Source organism: Siniperca chuatsi, linkage group LG24, assembly GCF_020085105.1.
Source record: "Siniperca chuatsi isolate FFG_IHB_CAS linkage group LG24, ASM2008510v1, whole genome shotgun sequence".
Classification (NCBI taxonomy): Eukaryota; Metazoa; Chordata; class Actinopteri; order Centrarchiformes; family Sinipercidae; genus Siniperca; species Siniperca chuatsi.
This window is the reverse complement of record NC_058065.1, coordinates 8,641,178-8,660,251: the sequence shown is the minus strand read 5'-3', so window position 1 is coordinate 8,660,251 and position 19,074 is coordinate 8,641,178. Positions and strand designations below refer to the sequence as shown.

At 41.1% G+C, this 19,074-nt stretch overlaps 1 protein-coding gene across 9 annotated transcripts in view; it reads left to right on the top strand.

Annotated features, from left to right (window-relative positions):
- Positions 1-19,074, top strand: part of LOC122872050 (DNA-binding protein SATB2-like) — a 29,426-nt gene that overhangs the window by 5,200 nt on the left and 5,152 nt on the right. For 6 of the 9 annotated variants that reach the window (XM_044187707.1, XM_044187710.1, XM_044187709.1 and 3 more), the window contains exons 2-10: positions 4,615-4,833; positions 7,968-8,153; positions 11,909-12,035; positions 12,312-12,435; positions 13,723-13,825; positions 15,859-15,909; positions 16,215-16,729; positions 16,847-17,059; positions 17,575-17,727. In XM_044187707.1, coding sequence (XP_044043642.1) covers positions 4,659-4,833; positions 7,968-8,153; positions 11,909-12,035; positions 12,312-12,435; positions 13,723-13,825; positions 15,859-15,909; positions 16,215-16,729; positions 16,847-17,059; positions 17,575-17,727 — 1,647 coding nt within the window. In that variant the 5' untranslated portion in view covers positions 4,615-4,658. Of the gene's footprint in view, positions 1-4,614; positions 4,834-7,967; positions 8,154-11,562; positions 11,756-11,908; positions 12,036-12,311; positions 12,436-13,722; positions 13,826-15,858; positions 15,910-16,214; positions 16,730-16,846; positions 17,060-17,574; positions 17,728-19,074 lie in introns of those variants that run through there. The other 3 variants (XM_044187706.1, XM_044187712.1, XM_044187711.1) reach the window with 3 other exon arrangements.

Here is a 19,074-nt window from a genome sequence, read left to right as displayed (position 1 = left end):
CAAAGTGCTGACTTTCAGCTCAAATTCGAGGTTGTTTACACATCAGAACAGTTCAGGCCCTTTCTTGCACATAGACCTGCAATTTTAGGGGACTAAATGTTATCGGAGTCATCATATTTGATATTTGGCTGCATGTCTTTTGCAGTCTAAAGGCCCTTTTTGCAGCAGACACTAAGCACAGGTGTAATTAATACAATTAACAATGGCTGAATTCCATTTAGCTGCTTCAGTTTCAGGGTCCTGTTATCGCACATGCTGTCTCACGGTCACAATGTCACACCTGAATAGATCGGAGCCATCGTTAATGTCTTTATTAAAAACTGTGCTTTTCCTGCTATGACAAGTCAAAATGTCTGCTGTGAAAAAGCCCAATATGTTGTCTTCGACCCGCTGACACGACTCAGTATGTTCCCTGGTGATGCAGCCATCTTCACGGGATTTTTTCTTCTTGTCTATATGTTTAGGATTATTGTCCTGCTGTATTGTGCTGAAACTAAAAGGACTAAAAGTCCATACCAATATGGATGTGAACACTCCCAAACATCTTTTTAAAGCTGAAAGTGAGCAACCTCAAATCCCAATGTGCTGGAATAGAGAGACAGACTGTCAAATACTTAAGAGCCACACAAACTGACGGCACACCATGTTGTTCTATTACTGTATTTACTGTTTGTGTGTCTGTATCTGCACAGTGCTCTGTGAGTTTCTTTCAAACACCACAACCATCTTTCTTTCCCCCCTCAACATTTTATGTCTCCTCATTAATGACTTAAATATTGGTCTGGTTAAAGGAGAAAATATGAAGGAGGGAAGGAGGCTGATTATGATTAATTTCCCTAAATATTCCAAAAATGTGTTTATTAAAAGCAGACCAAACACAAATTGAAGGAGAGAGCGCTAGAGAGCAGTTAAGTGTCGAAAGTTGACATGCAATCTAATCATTATGCACTTAGATGTTTTCTAGACTGGACCTGTGTCGTGCTAAAATGGATATGAAAAGAGTTTAATTGGCATTGTGTCTTTGTTTCTTGTGTGTTGATTTGAGAAAATGTCTTAGATGGAAATAAAGCATTTAGTTATTTCCCTCCCTGGAGTGAAATTGAGTCCTGCCAGGGGAAACAGATTTTTGGGGGAAATTTCAGATGTGTTTTGGTTTTGGTGGACTGGAGAATGCTCAGTAATCATTAAATCTGTTTTATGATAAAGGATTGATGGGTAAATTAGCAAAGGCAGCGTGGGAGGGACAGCTGCACCCAGAGGGACAGTGATCCGCAGCAGGATCGACATGGTGGTCTTTTAGTAACAAAACTGCTTTTTAATCATATATCGTAGAAAAAGAGTTTAGTTCTATTCACACCAAACCAAACATGTCAAACAGGACATGTTGGTGAGGAATCCTTGTCCTTGTTGCTGAACAAGAGACTGCTACAGAGAAGGAGTTGTCATTGCTCTCCAACACTGTAGATGGCGCTGTGGAGAAAGCTACAGCAAGCACATGGGAAGGCCACTGTAGATAAAGAAAGCAGTAAAAGTCACGCGTGATGTTTCTTTGTCAAAACTCTTGTCGCGGTTGTACAGCACGTGTTGTTTCTACTTGCTTCCTTGTTTTTCTTGTCTTTTTATAGTTGTTTATCTGAGCGCCGGTGTGTTTTGGAAAGAGGCGTAAGAGGAAGTGACTGGGTCTGGGGTACCACAGGCCAACAAGCCAATCATCAACAAGGAGCAGATGCTGCTAGACTGGCAGCATCCCTCTGCTTTCAGTGTTTGTGCTAAGCTAGACTAAGCACAAGTGTGAAATGAGACGCACAGAGATGAAATCCATATCTGTTTTCTTGTGAGACTGAGTTTTTAAGTCTGAGGGCAAATTTATAATTACATTTATTTCAATCATATAATTTCCAGCTAAATGCAGTCAAAGGGGACAGACTGTAATGGGTGTTCTTTCTCTCATAAGCAAAGTGGAGGAGGGAATCGTGCTCCATACTGTGTGAATTTTTTTTTTTGTCTTGTTTGTGTTGGACGGGCTTTTTTAATAGCAGCTATTAATTTTTGCATATGCGTTTTATTATAATCATGTGTTGCTTTTGGGTTCAGATCCATGTGTGGCTGCCGGCTTTACGGTCATACCAGTGGAAACCGCAGTGTGAGGAAAGTCACAAAGTAGAGAGAGCAGACAGCTTTCCCCAAATGTACTGTACTGAGTTTACATAGCCATGCATGATGCTGCAGATTTTGGGTATACTGTTCATATTGAGGCTTCGCTAACTTTCAAATGTTTAAACTAGAGTTCTCTGACAGTAAACCAGTGCAAAGAAACATTTTTATAGTTTTGAAACTATAAAAAGGTGTAAACAAAAAACATGTAAACATGATGTTTCATATGGTTCTGTAAGTGACGGTAACGTAATCAAATATTTGTTTTTAGTTTTTTATGTACTTTTCTATTTTTTATAGAATAACCATATGCAGTTGTCTAACCAACACAAACAATTAACTCAACAGTGTACATTTTTTAGTGTCCATACTTTGGGCTTATGAGCCTCAGCAGATTACAGTATATGAATGCTGAGTGTAAGACGAGAAAGTGATAAAGTATATTCATTTATAGTTTAGGCACCTATAAATTAATATCATCTTGATGTCACATATCTTTGGGCCTTCTCGCTTTGTTTCTTGTGATCTTATGTAAAAATATCATCTTTTAGAGGAATGGTTTGGCTTCTTGGGAAATGTATGTATTCGCTGTCTTGCAAAGAGTTAGATGAGAAGATTGATACCACTCTCAACTGTGTGCTAAACATGAAGCTACAGCCAGGAGACGGTTAACTTAACTTAGCATAAACACTGGAAACAAGGGGAAACAGCTAGCCTTGCTCTGTCCAAGGGAAGCAAAGTCCACCTACCAGCACCTCTGAAGCTCAAAAATTAACCCATAATATCTCGTTTAATCCGTACAAAAACTTAAGTCTTAAAAAGACAAGTTGTGGTTTTACGGTGCCCAGTGACTTCCTAAAGTCTCTGCTGGCAACCTCACAGTGATGACAGACTCCAGACCTGTCCTGCTGTGTCATGTCATTATGTAGTGCCATGTGAAACTGTTGGCTCATGTACTGTCATGTATTCTGATGTACTTATGATGTCCTTTCCTGGCTTGTTCAGTCATGTCATTCAGTATTATGTTGCACAGTGTCCCACTGTCATGTCCTTCTTTGTGATGTCCTGTCATGTTGTCTCATGTCCTGTTATGTCAACTTATACAACAACCAAAATTCTATCCATTATACTTCACGGTAGTCTACTTGCCTTATGTCGTCATGGTAGCTCAGTGACAGGAACGTCATACTTACACCACAGGTTCCCCATGTAAATGAGATTATTTGATTAGTTGAAACACCTTGTCACATAAATTAGCACATTAATGAAAGGAAACGATTTTCTTAAAACTACTACAATATCTTCATGATTTAACATACATAGTTGATGTTAATACCACCTATATCATAAAAATGTTTTCTGCTAAATAATGCGTTAATTAACATGTAATGGCCTCATTTGCATAAGTGACTATATAATGGTGATCATTGTGGAACAGTATGCAGCTGAAGTACAACAAGACTATTTTCATACAATAAGTTTTATTATGTGCTTTTTGGTTGTATTTTTACCTGCAGCATGCAATCATAATGTTCCATACTCGCCTTACACACCCTCACCTCTGTCATTACAACGTGTTGTTTCCACCTGCGTGTCAAACAGAGAATAATATACTTGTCTGTATTGTGTATCTGTGAGCGCCACTTGTTGACCTGTGATTCGTCCGCCGATGCCTCTTGACTCTGTCTGTTGCGGTTGTCCTTGCCTCTCTGGTATGTGAATAACAAAGAAATGCGTTCACTGTGTTGGCTGGGGAGGAACTGAACAACAAAAGCGACAGTTGTTGATGAAACGGTTTGTAATGGCTCCTCACTGTCAACATTGGCAAAGTATGAAAGATGCTGAACTTGACACACAGTGTGTAGATGCGCTGTGCGAGGACATCATCCTCATCCCTCGCTAACTCAAACCTTATATACAAGTGAAATACACATGTGATCATCTGTTTTCAGTGATATACAGGGCACGGTTTTCTTTTATGTAGGCTTAGTCAAACGATCGTATTCATGCTCCTGTTAGGATCTGACATCAAAAACGTAACGGATACAAAATTCTGTGGATTGAAGCTGTTGCTTTTGCAATATTTTGTGTCTTTAAGTATATTTTTAACTGTTTTCAAGCCAAACAATTTGTCTTTCTTGTCCCCATGGAAAAAATTGTTTTGGAAAAAAACACCTGCCATTTCAATGTGAAAACTACAATTTTCACTTAATGGAAAAAATGGTAGTATAGGCTATTCTTGCAAATATACACATGGTATAAAATCAAACTGTAGCATTAGAATCAGGCTAACTAAGGTTAAGGACTTTCCATGGACAATCAGGTTATAGTAATCAATTCATGTGATTAATCATCACATCAGATGTTGTCATTTTAGAGTGTCCTTATCACTGTAGCTCGATGTGACCTTGACTGTATTTCTTGTTAAGCATTAAAGCAAGTTCTTTTGTTTTCTCCTAGCTTCACACACTGTGCTGGGTGCTGCTCCTGGAGTCTTCAGGGGGATGGAGCAGCGCGGAGGTGCAGGTGGGGGAACAGAGAGCCCCAGCCTTCGGGACAGCGCCAGCCCAGAGGAGAGAGGGGAGAGCCCTGCCTCCAAGTTGAGCCGTCTGGAGGTCAACGGCAGCCCAGCAGCACCGCGAACCAGACAGAACGGCACTCCGCTGAGACCACTAGGAGGTGTATTTAAAGTATTAGTATATTTGGACTGAAGCAGCAAGTATTTAATCAATATATTAGATTTGCAATTATAGTGGGTTTGTTTCGTGGACAAGGGCTGAGCTTAACTGTCTTCCTGCATTTTGTTGCGAGGCACCAGCATAACTTCCCTGCAATTCACAGGGTCTCTGTTGCTAAATGCTCTCTCACAACAGTACACAAAGCAAATTAGCAAATGTATGCATGAAAAATAAATAAAGATGAAAAAAACATCACTTAATACATATACAAATTCTACCTGAAAATATATTGGCAACCCTTCAGGAATTGTAGGAAAAATAAGTGTTAACCTGTACCTTTCAAAATAAGTCTCCCCTTAATCACACATGATTTTACAGGAATTTACAACATAATGCCCTGTTCCTAATTTAGCAAATCAACATACACACACTTCTCCCAAAAGCCCAGTCTAGTCTTTACGGGCTTCCTATAGATACATGTAATCATGACCATATACAGTGCGCTCAGCACACTGTGACCACTTACTAGGTACCTTCATACAGGTACTGTGCCTTCATAGGTATACTGTAGGTCAAGTTGGTGAGGGGAAGCTGAATGCTTCAAAGCCTGGATTCAATTGGATGACGTTAGATGTTGGAAACATTCCCCAGATGTCTGTCCATACCGACACAGTACTGTTACTCCCAGAGCCAGCAAACCAGCTCCAGACAGCAATACTCACAGCTCTCCTGCTACTATAGCAAACATCACAACAGCAGCAGATCTTGGCAAACTAGAAAGTAAGCTGAATGTCCGTGGGCAAGTCATTTAACGTTACCTGACACTTAAATCATGGCTGGAGCAGTGTTGTGTGGCTCGGTCCGAGCCACTTTGTTAGTTTCCCATTTACAGAGCCAGGGCTGTGTACAAACACCAGAGTTTGTTTCAGCGCACACAGAACAGACAGCTAGCGGACCGTGAGGAGATTTACGCTGAATTTGACAAAGATGTGTATTGGATTAGAATCCCATAGCTCACCTTTTTAATTTTAAGAAGCCAGATATTAATTAATTGAAAACAATTAACCAATGATTAAAATTGTTGTTGTGGAGAAGCATGAAACGCAACAAAGGTCCAGTATTGAAGCAGGGACATCAGTTATACAGTATATGTTTTAACTACTCAGCTGCCAGACTGCCCCATTGTATAGCCTTTACAGTTTATCCCTGTTGGTACATGCTCCGTAAGATTTGGCATGTAATTACAATAGGTGAATGATAGTAGGCCACTAACTTTATCCAAAGTAAAAGGGACATTGTGTTTTATTATGTGACCTGTAAATTATTTAAACTTACTTCTTGAGGTGATGTGCAGGCGTCAGTATGCTTCAGCCGAAGTGCTTGTTGGATGGCTGCACAGCATCTGAAACCCCTTTCTTCCACACCTTTCCAATATTTGAATTGGAGGCGTGGGGCAGCTTCTGACAAACTTCACACAATGACTGCTTAGATGTGTGAAGGTGAGAAAGTCTGCAGGTTGTGAACTTCTCAAACTTTATAATTTTTGACACAACTACTACACATCATTTCTCGCATGTGCAAACAACTGCAACACCATGAATGCCTTCAAGGAAAGTCTAATAAATGTGTGGAGTTTCTCCATGTGAATAATTACCAGATCTTGCCTCTGTCTATAATGGCTTTTCGCCCTGCCTTCGAGTGTGGTCATGGTCCTTATTCTGTATGTGAGAGAATTAAGAGTCTACAATAACTCATCACAAAATGTGCTAAAATGTCAGCATGAAGACTTCTATCACTGTCAAATAGTCTACCAAGGACATGTGGGCGATGATGGTGTCTACTGTCTGTGGGTGGGGTGGCCACACACACACACACACACACACACATGCATTCTGCATTGGTAATACAGAGCAGTATGTACACTCAAAATACCTAACACAGAAAACACTCACGCACAGATGCCCATTATTCTCTCATGCAGTTGAAAACATCATCATGCATCATCACACAAACATTGTAACAGTATACACACACCCACACCCACACACACAGATATTCGGCTGGGTTGCCTCTCTCCACCCTTTCACTGAGTGGTTGGCTTATTGGCCGATAGCGTGCCTGATGCTGCTGTGGTTTGGCTTCGGCTGATCTGTCGCTGCCTCGTCAGGAGGAAGATTGATAGCTTGTTAATTAGCAGTTCCTGTGGGCCAGAGCAGTGGACTGGATGGGTGTGAATGGTTCCAGGCCTGGAGGAGCTCTCAATACAGAGTCTAGACCGATACACAGGAAGTGGTCTTACCGCTGGAGTTATGACATTGCTCCTGAGCATTAAATGATGTAGATATTATGTCCGGCAGCAGCGCTTTAAGAGCGGTTCTGGGAAGTCTTTTTTTTTCCTTGTGGGTTTTAATACGTGGTGCAAATACAAATACAGTTGTACAATCTTACACTGACTTACATTCACACTGGCAGCTGCCCAGTTTAACCAGTCTTCTACTGAGACCACCAAGCAGCACACTGACGCACAACGTCACTGAACAGTCAGAAATTTGTTGCCTTGGTTTCTATAGGAATCCCTTTCACACAGATCCTGTTCACAACTCTGAAACATGGATGACAAAAAGAACCTTTACAATCCTCCAAAAACGTTCCTCCCCGCTAGATTTGTGTACATTTTGACAGAGAAAAGTTCTAGAGACAGACATACTGTAACTTTGTTATGTTGGTCTATTCTGTACACACAACATCTATTACATGTCTGTCCATCCTGAGAGAGGGATCCCTCCTCTTTGGCTCTTCCTGAGGTTTCTTCCATTTTTTTCCCTGTTAAAAGTTTGGGGAGTTTTTCCTCATCCGAATCAAGGGGCAAAAGACAGAGGGTGTTGTATGCTGTACAGATTGTAAAGCCCCTAGAGGTAAATTTGTGATATTGGGCTCTATAAAAATAAAATTGACTGCACCTTAACCATAGTTCCTAAAGGGATCCCACATTTACTCCCCCCCCCCCCCCCGGGAAAACAGTGGTGGGACCTGGGCCACATGACATCCTGTCTACCCCATACACTCACACAAGAGGCTCGTCCCAATGGGGCGTAACCCTCTCCTCCTATAACTCTCTCTGGGTCTGTCTGCCAGGTTTGATGATCCCAGTCTACTGTGTGGTGGAGCATGCGGATGTGGGCGTAGCTGGTGACTGTGAGGGGCATGGCGACCGTCACGCTGAGTTTGTGTTGGTTCGTAAGGATGTCCTCTTCACGCAGCTGGTAGAGACGGCACTGGTGGCTCTGGGATACTCGCACAGCTCAGCTGTACAGGCAAGTGGTAAGTAGAGTCTGGGTGTGTGCAGGTTCAAATCAATATATTCAGGTTCTCTTCGTTTCAGTTCACTTCAGACAACTTTCTCACTAGCACTTGGTGGAAATGGTTAAAAAGTGGACAAATTATTAGTATAAATCATTAATATAATCAAACTTCAGATACACACTATGATAAAATAGAGCATGTCATCGTGTTTAGAAAAGCAACACAATCAGTTTAAATAATTTTTCAGTAGCATTTGAAAAGTTTATCTGAGATTCATCTGCTTTTGTAATTTAAACCTTTGCAACCAAGCGGACTGTCCCAAAAACTCAGTAGTTTAATTCTCTCAATCACATAAATTAGACTGTTACTGGCTGGAGCTGTGTGTAATGAATTCTGTGAATTCCACACCCCACATGACTGAAAGGCCGATTTGCAGGAAACGGTACTCTTTAGTCCTGAAATTCTGCATCTTTTTTATTCAGAAATTCCTTCTTCTGGATTCAGAAGTTTAAGTAGAGCTTATCCCTACATGAAAAAAGCTCAAAGTTTAGCCATACGAGCAAGAGAACACTTATGTTGACTTATGTTGACAGTGCACTATAATTTCAGTAAGTATTCAAGAAATCCAGTTTGGAAAGAAAACGTGTGACAGAGTTGAAGTGAAAGGAACAATTCTCAGCGTTTGTCTAGAAGTGCTAAATCAATAACTTTAATCCAGAATAAATGAGGGTCTGATCATCTAAATACACAACTTGTAATATATCTCCATTAAGAAGATATTAAGGCTTAAACAGAACTGTGTTTTAAGGCATATTTGCTTGATTGACAGCCAGGGTGGTTTCCACTTCCTGCTCAGCTCCACCCAGGCTTCCTCCACTTTGACAAAATTTGGATTTCTTGGCACCAAGATGAGGGCGAGCAGTGAACCCAAATCCCATGCTTCAGTGATGTCACATCCCTGTTTTTCTGCAGGTCATAGCTATTGATGACTCCAAATTAAAACTAATATTTTGTTCATTTCATTTGTTGACGAAAAATTCATCCGCCTCTGCCTCTTTACATCACATCTGGGAAACATAGGTATCTAAACTTTTCCATTATTACATGCTAATGGGAAACATCTCATGTTTCAGTCTTTCTTACCACTTTGTTTGGTAATTGATGAGTAATTAATTATTTCCAGCAGCAGTTGAATAGATCATAGCTGGTTTCCAGATGGGTGGGGTTTGCCACATGGGTACAATGAGTACTGAAAAGTTTAGATGATAACAGAAAAGGTATTTACCAAGACGGTATTTTAAAGATAAATCTGTCTGCTCTCTCTAACACTTATCTCCTGATGTGATTCAGTTCACCCACCTGGCAGCATGAAGGTTAAACCAAACACGAAGTCTCTATCTGTGCGTCTCAGACCAGCACCAAAACTTTTTTTCTAATCGTTTTGAGATCAAAACAAGAAGGCAGACAACATCCAGTCAACCATGAAACAACGGCCTTCACACACACACACACACACACACACACACACACACACACACACACACAGAGTAGGGCAGTTTGACATTCCTTGTGTGTCCCGTAAACACAGGGCACTATAACCGAGTGGCCGACGCCCTGCGACCCCCCTCGCCCCTCCCAATGGCTAGGTTTTGTTCTGAGAAATAAGCCTTTTCTTTTCAAATAAATAATTTTTGGCTGGAGTCTTGCATTTTCCCCCAGTGTGGTCACAACCAAAATTATACAGAGTCTCTTCTATTTTCTTCTGCGATTGAATTGCATCTTGCATAACTTTGGCTGGACGAGTATTTTTAAACTCTTAACTGGCACAGGGGTTTTTCTTTAATTAACTTGCACATTATGGCTAATTAAAAAGAAGCTATTTCTTATTTAGAGTATATGGTTTCTGCTCTGGGTTTAACATCGGCTTAGGTGAATTGCTGAGCAAAAAATCAAACTAAATTTAACTTAAGGCCATGTTTTGGGAAGCTTTCTCTGATAATACTCACTTAAAAATAACCATTTACCCTGTTTCAAGGCTTGCAAACCACTAAAGGATCCCAGAAACACCCCAAACTTTAATATTTTAAGGAACATACTGCACAGACCTGTCTAAAATACACTTACTATTTTGAAAGTGATTTTAATCATGCTCAGGGACAATGTTATTCTGACATGTTTTCAAATATGTTTAATTTCATACATTTCTTCATCATTTCTATACTGATCTGTCCTTCCTGCCAACATCATTTTGAGTAAAAACAGAAGCTTTGGTAACGGTTGCTAGGAATAGTTTTTCACGACAATCGAAAAAATATGTTAATTTAAGACTGTGGTCTCCTCCATATTTGTTGCCATGTTTTGACCATTTTTCTCGCCCTGGTAAAGATGTCCGTATCCCCAATCTAATGCCTGATTGGCTCGTTTGTTTTTCAACCAGGGAAGCAGCTGCTAATGAGTACTATACCAGACTTATTTGTATTTGTGAATAAAAAATTGGAGATGTGGGCAGCGATTCAGAGGTCTGAAACAAGATTAATATCTGACTCCAACTTGTCAGGTGCTGTGATGAATGCTTTCAGTAGCTACTGAAGCAATACTGATTTCTATGACCCAGTAAATATTATATAAAGCAATAAAAGCTGTATGAGAACCCAACTGATACTGGATTTTAAATACTGATATTTGAGAGTTAAAAAAATCTGCCAATATATCTGCTGGTATAAAGAAATGTAATATGAACATGAACATATTTAATAAATATCCCTTAAATTTAGTCATTAAAGAATTGTCACCAAGATATGAGCGGGACATTTTACAGTTGCTCTCAAGACAAACAGTGTTATGGAGACACTATTTCACTTCAAACAACTGTTTGGCATTTTTGTACTGCAGTATCATGTTGTTTAGTGGCCAACATGTAAGCAGATACTGATATCTGTGATGAGCTCAAATCAACTGTGCTCTAGAGATAAGTGTGGGTTGGTTGGTAAAATGAGATTTGACTAATCCTAAAATATTCATCTGCACTGACATCAGTTTTTAGTTCAGTCATTTAATTTCTTTTGGGCCAGGATTTAAAATGTTAAAGTATATCTGCAAATTCATGTCAGTAACCTGTTGGTGACATGTCAAAGTAATAACAATCATTTCTAAAGCAAAGTCAGCTGCAGGACACACAATATACATTTCTGAGAAGAAATATTGTGCTGTCACACAGGAGAACAATGACCTCAGTGTTTATTCAGTGCATCAACATCAAAACGGCATTCTCATTCACAGCCTGCTTCGGTCTTTAATGTTGAGCTGATTTTACATTTCTCCTCTGATTAATCAACTGTAGAGTTCCAAGAGAACAGCCTTTGTTCTTTTGCCCCTATCACCACCATCCCCATGCAATGAAGACACACACACACACACACACACACACACACACACACATTGAGGCTGGCAGACCAAGGCCAGGCAGGGTCTGTGTTTGATTTAGCAGATCCTAACGCGATTAGGCCTGTTTAGATTTGCACTTCCAGTCACGGTTGTAGGAAGGCCAGGGGAATGTTCAACCCAGGATGATGCTCCAAGAATGGGAGCGCTCCCCAACACACACAACACAACACAAGCAGGTTAGATTTACATTGATAAGAAAACACAAGAACACGAAAACTAGATTTCTAACAACCAATAGATTATTCCTATTTTAAATCTAGACTTTTAAACAGACTATGAACACGTGCTTTAATTGTGTATTTGTTGCCCTGTTGGTTTGTGTTCTCCAGGCATCATTAAAGTGGGCAGGTGGAAGCCGATACCCATCCACTACCTAACGGACGCTCCAGAGGCAACAGTGGCTGACATGCTGCTGGATGTTTACCACATGGTTACACTGCGGATCCTACTGCACAGGTCAGCCGTGTGTGTTGCATGTTTATTAGGTTTATTTTACATGTAATAGGTTCATATGGAATTGCTTGTCAAGTTGCTAATTGTTACTTTGGACTGATTTTTAATATATATATGTTTAACTAGGGGAAATCGCTTACTGCTTCTTTAAATTAATATACATAACGATTAGAGCAGGTTTTTGGTTGATTTGACCAATGTGACAGCATCCTACAACCCTGCTTTAAATTAATGGAAGTTTGATTCAGTATACAATAACAAAGCTTTTTGCATGTGCAGCTTTGCGCGGCTTGAGGAGCTGCCGTCAGAGCAGTGGACCCACGCCACAGTGAGGAACGCCCTCAAAGAGCTGCTCAGAGAGACCAACCAGAGCACGCTGGCCAAGGAGTGTCCTCTCTCCCAGGTAAGTTCTCTACGGCACCACAGCAGCTACAGTACATAAAGTCTCCACTAAACACCCAGAGTGTCTGAAAGGTCTGTATGTAAAAGAATTTCGGTTCAATGTAAAAAAAAAAAAAAATCCACTGATATAAATGATGTGAAATGCCTTGAAGGGGAGTTTATTTTCATATGCTCTGCTAGAAGATCACTTGTGGCAATAATATGCTGAAATGTACACCCAAACTCTGGAAGAGTTTTTTTTTTTTTTTTTTTTTTTTTTTAACTTTTCAAAATTAATTTTGTTTCATTTTGTTGTTTTGTTTGTTTTATTCATACTTACTTTCCGATATCCTGGCTGATAGGTGACAGACGACAGATAACCTCTTTTTCATTAAACATTTGTGCAAGTGGCAAGTAAGAAGATATTAGTTTAAATTCCTTTTCTAGAGATAAATGTTTATCTGGGTTTGATTTTGTTTCTGACACACACACACACACACACACACACACACGTGCACACAGATAGCTGAGATGCTGCTAAGTATTTTCTCTAAATACGCGTGGTTTCATCATCAGTTCACCACACACTTAATGCACTGTATAATCGCTCTCTCTTTCACACACACACACACACACACACACGCATATATTGATACCATCCCATGGGAAAGGATGCAAACATGCACACCTCAATTATCCTGCTCACACACACCCTGCAGTCATTAGACTTGAGAGTGTGTCATTTCAACTTGTGATTTATACACAGGACTTAGTCATGATGTAATTAGTGATTAGGGGAAGTGTGTGGGTGGTGTGTGTGTTTGCAGCCTGACTCATGTGAGTTTTAATCCTCAGTGTTTCCCATGATGAGCTTTCACTACTCATGTGGAGTTTGTGCATCTCCTGTTCCACAGAACTGAACACAGTACATGTTGGGAAAGGGCGGGTGGGTGAAGAGTTTTAATAAATCCACAGTGAGTCGGTCATCTGCTGAGATTTCTCAGTTTCTGTAACAAAAACTCATCACCCAGTCTCAAGGCACTGCCACTCCCAAGACTATACACAGGCTTTTCATGAACTGACTCTGGGTTGAATTGTTTGAAAGAAGGAGTTTTAAGATTAATCTCTCACTTTTCTGAGATGAATAATGCTGACTTTATTCTCAGAGCTGCTTTTGTATTATGTGGTCCTAACCCCATGTGACAAACACTAATCAATAATAAAATGAGAAGTGTCACAGATTTGTATGTTTGCTACAACGTCGTGTTCACTTATGTCCAAGTAATTGTATTTTTTCGCTTTCTATCAGAGTATGATCTCAGCGATAGTGAACAGTTGCTACTACGCCAACGTCTCCACCTCTAAATGCCAGGAGTTTGGACGCTGGTACAAGAGGTACAAACGCATCAGAGGTAACTCTTACATCTCACTCTCATCCAATTTCAAGTCCACCTGAAGAGAGAAAAAAGTTCTGTTATATTTCTGAACCAGCAGATTTTCCTTGGATGAAACAGAGTGGATAATGTTATAGCACAAAGTGAATCAGTAAGGCCTTCCCTTTGTGCCCAAAAACTGCCCTTGAGCAAGGCACTGGATGGTCAAATGACAGATATACAGAGAGAGAGCAGAGAGTGACTGGACAGACCACGCTGTAACTCATTAGCTGCTGGATTTGTGCTCGTAACATTCACCTCCATTGTATTCTGTTGGAGACAGAAATATCAGAAACGAGACGGATATCTCAAAACCTCGGCAGATAAACCCAAACTATCTAGATACAACTGGAGACAAGTGAGACAAGTTTTTGTAATTTGGGCGATCCGACCCATTAAATCAAATCTTATTTGATCTTTTTGGTATCTGGAAAAGTCGAAGCCCTACATGTAAATAAATTGGTGACCACAGCTGAACAGAAATCTGTATTTTAAAATTCAAACACATGTGGTGCATGTAAACAGAGTTTTTTTTACAGAAATCTGGTTCCTTGTGTGCATGTAAACAGTCTGTCGCAGGTGTTGCTTCACTTCGGTGCTAGCTTTATGTTCAGTTAAGTGTCTGTCTATCTGTGAGCTGATGCTGTTTGGAGGCACGCGTTTCCTTGTTAAATTCTTTTGCCTTGTTAAAAACTTCTACAGTTTCAGTGACCAACTCTTCTGCACCTCAGCCATCAACTGTTCAGCTGTTTATACTTTATTTCCCTCATGCTGCTTTAAAAACTCATAAAGGTGGAGACTGTCAGAGCTCTTTTTAAAACTGACACTCACTACTAATCACAACTCGACTTAATATGACTCACCTGCCTGGCTGCCTTTGTTTTTGTGATTCAGTTGCTTTAAATGTGATCCGTTTTAATGAAGTTTTTCCATTCTTCTGTCCACCCCCTGTATGTGTATGAGCACATGTGTCAGCCTGTATGTGTCTAATCTGCTGCATGAGACGTCTGTCAGTGACAGCTCTCAGTAGGAAGGAACTGTCACACATGGTTTGCATTAATGTCACCCTTAATACACATGACAAAACTAAATGCTCTTAACTCGTAATGGAAAACAGCAGCAACCCCCCAACACACACACACACCACCAAAACCCAGGAATAAGAGCTCTTCTTACATTTATTCTACGTACACACACACACACATACACACACTGGGAAGGTAAGTCTGAAGCCCTGCCAAACCTCACTCCAACTTTTATTCCCCTAATAACCTAAAATGTGACTCTCAACCAAACCCAGTAGACTCATAATAAGAAGCAGATTTATGTGGAGACGAGCAGAGAGGCAGTTAAAATCCAGAAGAACAGAAAAGTTCAATGCAGCGATAAAGAGGGAACATTCTTCAGTTATTTGATCTTATCTGCAGAACGTGGAGACAGTGAGTGAAAATAGGACTTCAGTGCCACGCTAAACCGAAGACTTTGTGGTTATGAGATCATCCCCTGAACCCCTAGACCGACCTAAGCTGTACAAAAACATCCTAGAAAGGTTTTCGATAGCACAGTCCTAATGGTTCTACACATCCTTTGCGATGCTGTAAATACCGTGGCCTTATCTGTTTTTACCTTAATGACCAAATTTCACGTGCTACCCCTTCACAATAAGCCTGGCAATTTTTTCTACAAATGTGGGTTTTTTCTTATTTATAGAACTTTGGATGTACTAAATTTAAAAAAACAACTTGTGCACCAATAGCTCTGTTTAAAAAAACAACAACAACCAAAAAAGCTGTGCACACAGAGTATAGAGATGATATGGAAATGTGACATTTTGAATTAAATATTGCCTGATTTAGGCTGTAGTAGCATACAGAAATGTTATTATGTTAGTGGTGTGAGAACAGTTTGATGGAAAATTTCATGTTTCATTTTGAAATACATTTGTGTGTGTGCGGGAGGAAAAAAAACAGACATAACCAACTATACGCACTGCTCTGATATTTTCCCCTCAGGTGAATACATTGAGAAGATGTGGTCAGCACAGGACAAATCAGATATAAAAGGTATGTTCATCTTTTATTGACAACTTTCTAGCGACATAATGCGCGTTGTGGTGGCCATGTTGGAGGGTTGGGCTTCAGTGACCAAATGAATAGAATAGAAAAGGCTGAAAGCTCATTCTGCATGACCATGTACCATGGCACCAATCACAGACTGAGGTTTTAATATTAAGGTTAGGTTTAGTTTAGTGTGCATGTTGAGGTTTATGACTCAGATTTGGGTTAGGAAACAAATGTAATCATTGAAAGATCTTCTGAAGTACATTTTGTGTGTGTGTGTGTGTGTGTGTGTGTGTGTGTCCACACAGTGGAGAGAGATTTGGACTTGAGCATCCTGAGCCAGCGTCCTCCCTCTCTCTTACCCTCCCACACCCATTTGGGCACCCTGGGTGGCCCTGGAGCTCTGTCCATCAAGAGTGGCCTCGGGGACACTCAGACCTCCCTGCCTCACCCCGCCAGCCAGCACCACCCCAGTCCTCCTCTGCGTCCCCAGGCTCCATCTCTCCTGGGCCACAGCGGGCTCCTGTCCCCCCAGCTCTCCCCACAGCTCGTCCGTCAGCAGCTCACCATGGCCCACCTCATCAACCAGCAGCTAGCAGTCAGCCGCCTGCTCGCCCACCAGCACCCACAGGGAGTCGACCAGCGGTTCCTCAACCACCCGCCCATCTCACGGACCTGCAAGGGCTCCGGGGCCACTGAGCCCGGCCTCAACTGCTCAGGGGCCGAAGTCTCCTTCGACATTTACCAGCAAGTCAGGAACGAGCTGAAGAGGGCGAGCATTTCCCAGGCTGTGTTCGCCCGCGTGGCTTTTAACCGCACACAGGTAAATTGCAATAAAATGATCTTGTGTTCCAAAGATGATGTAATAATGTTCACCCCTTGTGAGTAACACTGTGTGTGTGTGTGTGTGTGTGTGTGTGTGTGTCGTGTGTGGCTGCAGGGGTTGCTGTCTGAGATCCTTCGTAAGGAGGAGGATCCTCGCTCGGCTTCACAGTCGCTGCTGGTCAACCTGAAGGCCATGCAGAACTTCCTCAACCTGCCAGAGGGCGAGCGAGATCGCATCTACCAGGAGGAGAGAGAGAGGAGCACTAACGCCAGCCACAACCACTCCTCCATCCACATCTCCAACACCAACACACACAGACACACACAGGTACACACACACTCACAGGACTGCACAAGTGTAAGGACTAATACCAGCTCTGCATGTGGGCAGTGAGAGAAATAAATCAGATTAGTTTATCTAACTTTATAAACTCTGTTACAATCGCAAACCATCCTCCTTACCAGCAGCTGAATGGGCTTTAAAAAAAGCATACTATACAGAGTGACAAATAATGTAGTGCATATACAGAATCATGATATTTTTTAAATAACTTTCCACTTTTTTCTTCACATTTTGTGCTGTTATTGTTGCAATAAATGTTGCTGTTCATTTTTGCAAGGAGATGAATAATACATTAAAGCAGAAATCCACCAAGCCGCTATTAAACATAAATCTGACAATAGTGAAACTGTGATGAATAAACAGTGAAATTGGCCACCTGTGCAAATGTGGAATAAATGATCAACTTTTTTAAAATCCCACCTTTTTATGTCAACATGTGAATGTAAAAAAAACATCTATTTCTAAGTTTCATCTCAGTGTCTGTGTTTTGCTCTGTGTAGACAAAGGGCGGCGTGTCCGGTGCAGAGCTGCCATTGAAGCTGGACTCACTGGTGAATATTACATCAGCGATCTACGAAGACATCCAACAGGAGATGAAGAGGGCGAAGGTCTCCCAGGCTCTGTTTGCCAAGGTAGCTGCCAATAAAAGTCAGGTCAGTCCCAATGAAGCAACTATTTTGAAGTGCTTAAAGATGCACTCCTTGATTGTATTATAGTACCTTAACTACATGGGTGGGCTGCAGAAAAACTCAAGCCTAAACTTGCATTCAGATAGGAGGTAAAGTTGCTGTTATGCGATTCAAAGTAACTTAAAGACACTCGAGATGAAAATCTTTCAGCTTGAGCAAAAAGTTTGCTGTTGCCTTGAGTTGTTTAAAAATAAAAATGAGTTTACGCACACAAACCTCCTGTAATACATCCTTGTACACAGTTCCAAGCTGAGTTGATGATGTTTGAAGGAGCTGATGAGGGTATAACATTCAGGTGTGTGACTGTGTGTGTGGGCGTGTGGGGTATCTGATTACCCGCTGTGGCATCATGTCTCCATCCTCAGATAAACAATGCGGGTGATCGAAGGCGAGATCAAAGCAGAGTCTGCACTGGAGGGAGAGAGAGGGGGAGACAAAGAGAGGAAGTCGATGGTTTCAAAACCAGTTTAAATGCCTTCACATTTTCAACTTCAACTTTATACGACTAATTTTATTACCAACACAGACGGGAAGTGTGTGATAATGTATGAGATGCTAAAAAGTCTGAAATGATAAAGCAGTAAACAGACTGAAATTGAGCGGGGGGGGAGGGGGCACAGTGGAGAAGGAGGAACAGAAGGATGCAAGGCGGAGGAAAAGATTGACAAGATGACGGAGGGATGATCACATTATTACCATTAATTTCCAGGCCGAAGGCTGCGCACAAACAACAGCTGGTGGCAGATCCTGGGTCAGCCTAGCAGAGATAATCCAATCTTCACACACACACTTGCAGACACTCACTGCTCCCTCAGACTTTTTTTCCTTCAGCTTTTTTCTTTCTCCTCTCAGGGAATAACATCTACTCTTTTCTATCCTTACATAATAAATAGTGTGTTTATTCCAGATTATATTTGAATATGTGGTCTACCTGTACACTGTAGTTTGTACAGGTAGTTTAGGAATTAGCATTAACCCTGGTCAAACAATTCAGAGGAGCATGATCAAAAACCAAAGATGGAGTGAGACTGTATCCACAAAGCCACCAAATGTGCTGAAATAGATATTGAGTATGTGATACACGTCATTCAGTCCAACTAGCAACACTTTTTTGTCAGGAAACACAACATAGTTATATAAGCCCTGCAGTGATGGACACCACAGCCACACACAGCCCGGCAGTCTGCTCCAAACATGCCCACAACAAACAAACAATCGTGTGCATCAAGTCTAAGCTTTTCAAACACCTCCTGCTTTTTCTTCAAACCTTTGTTTCATCGGGGAAGAGATTTGACTTTTCCTCTTTTCCTC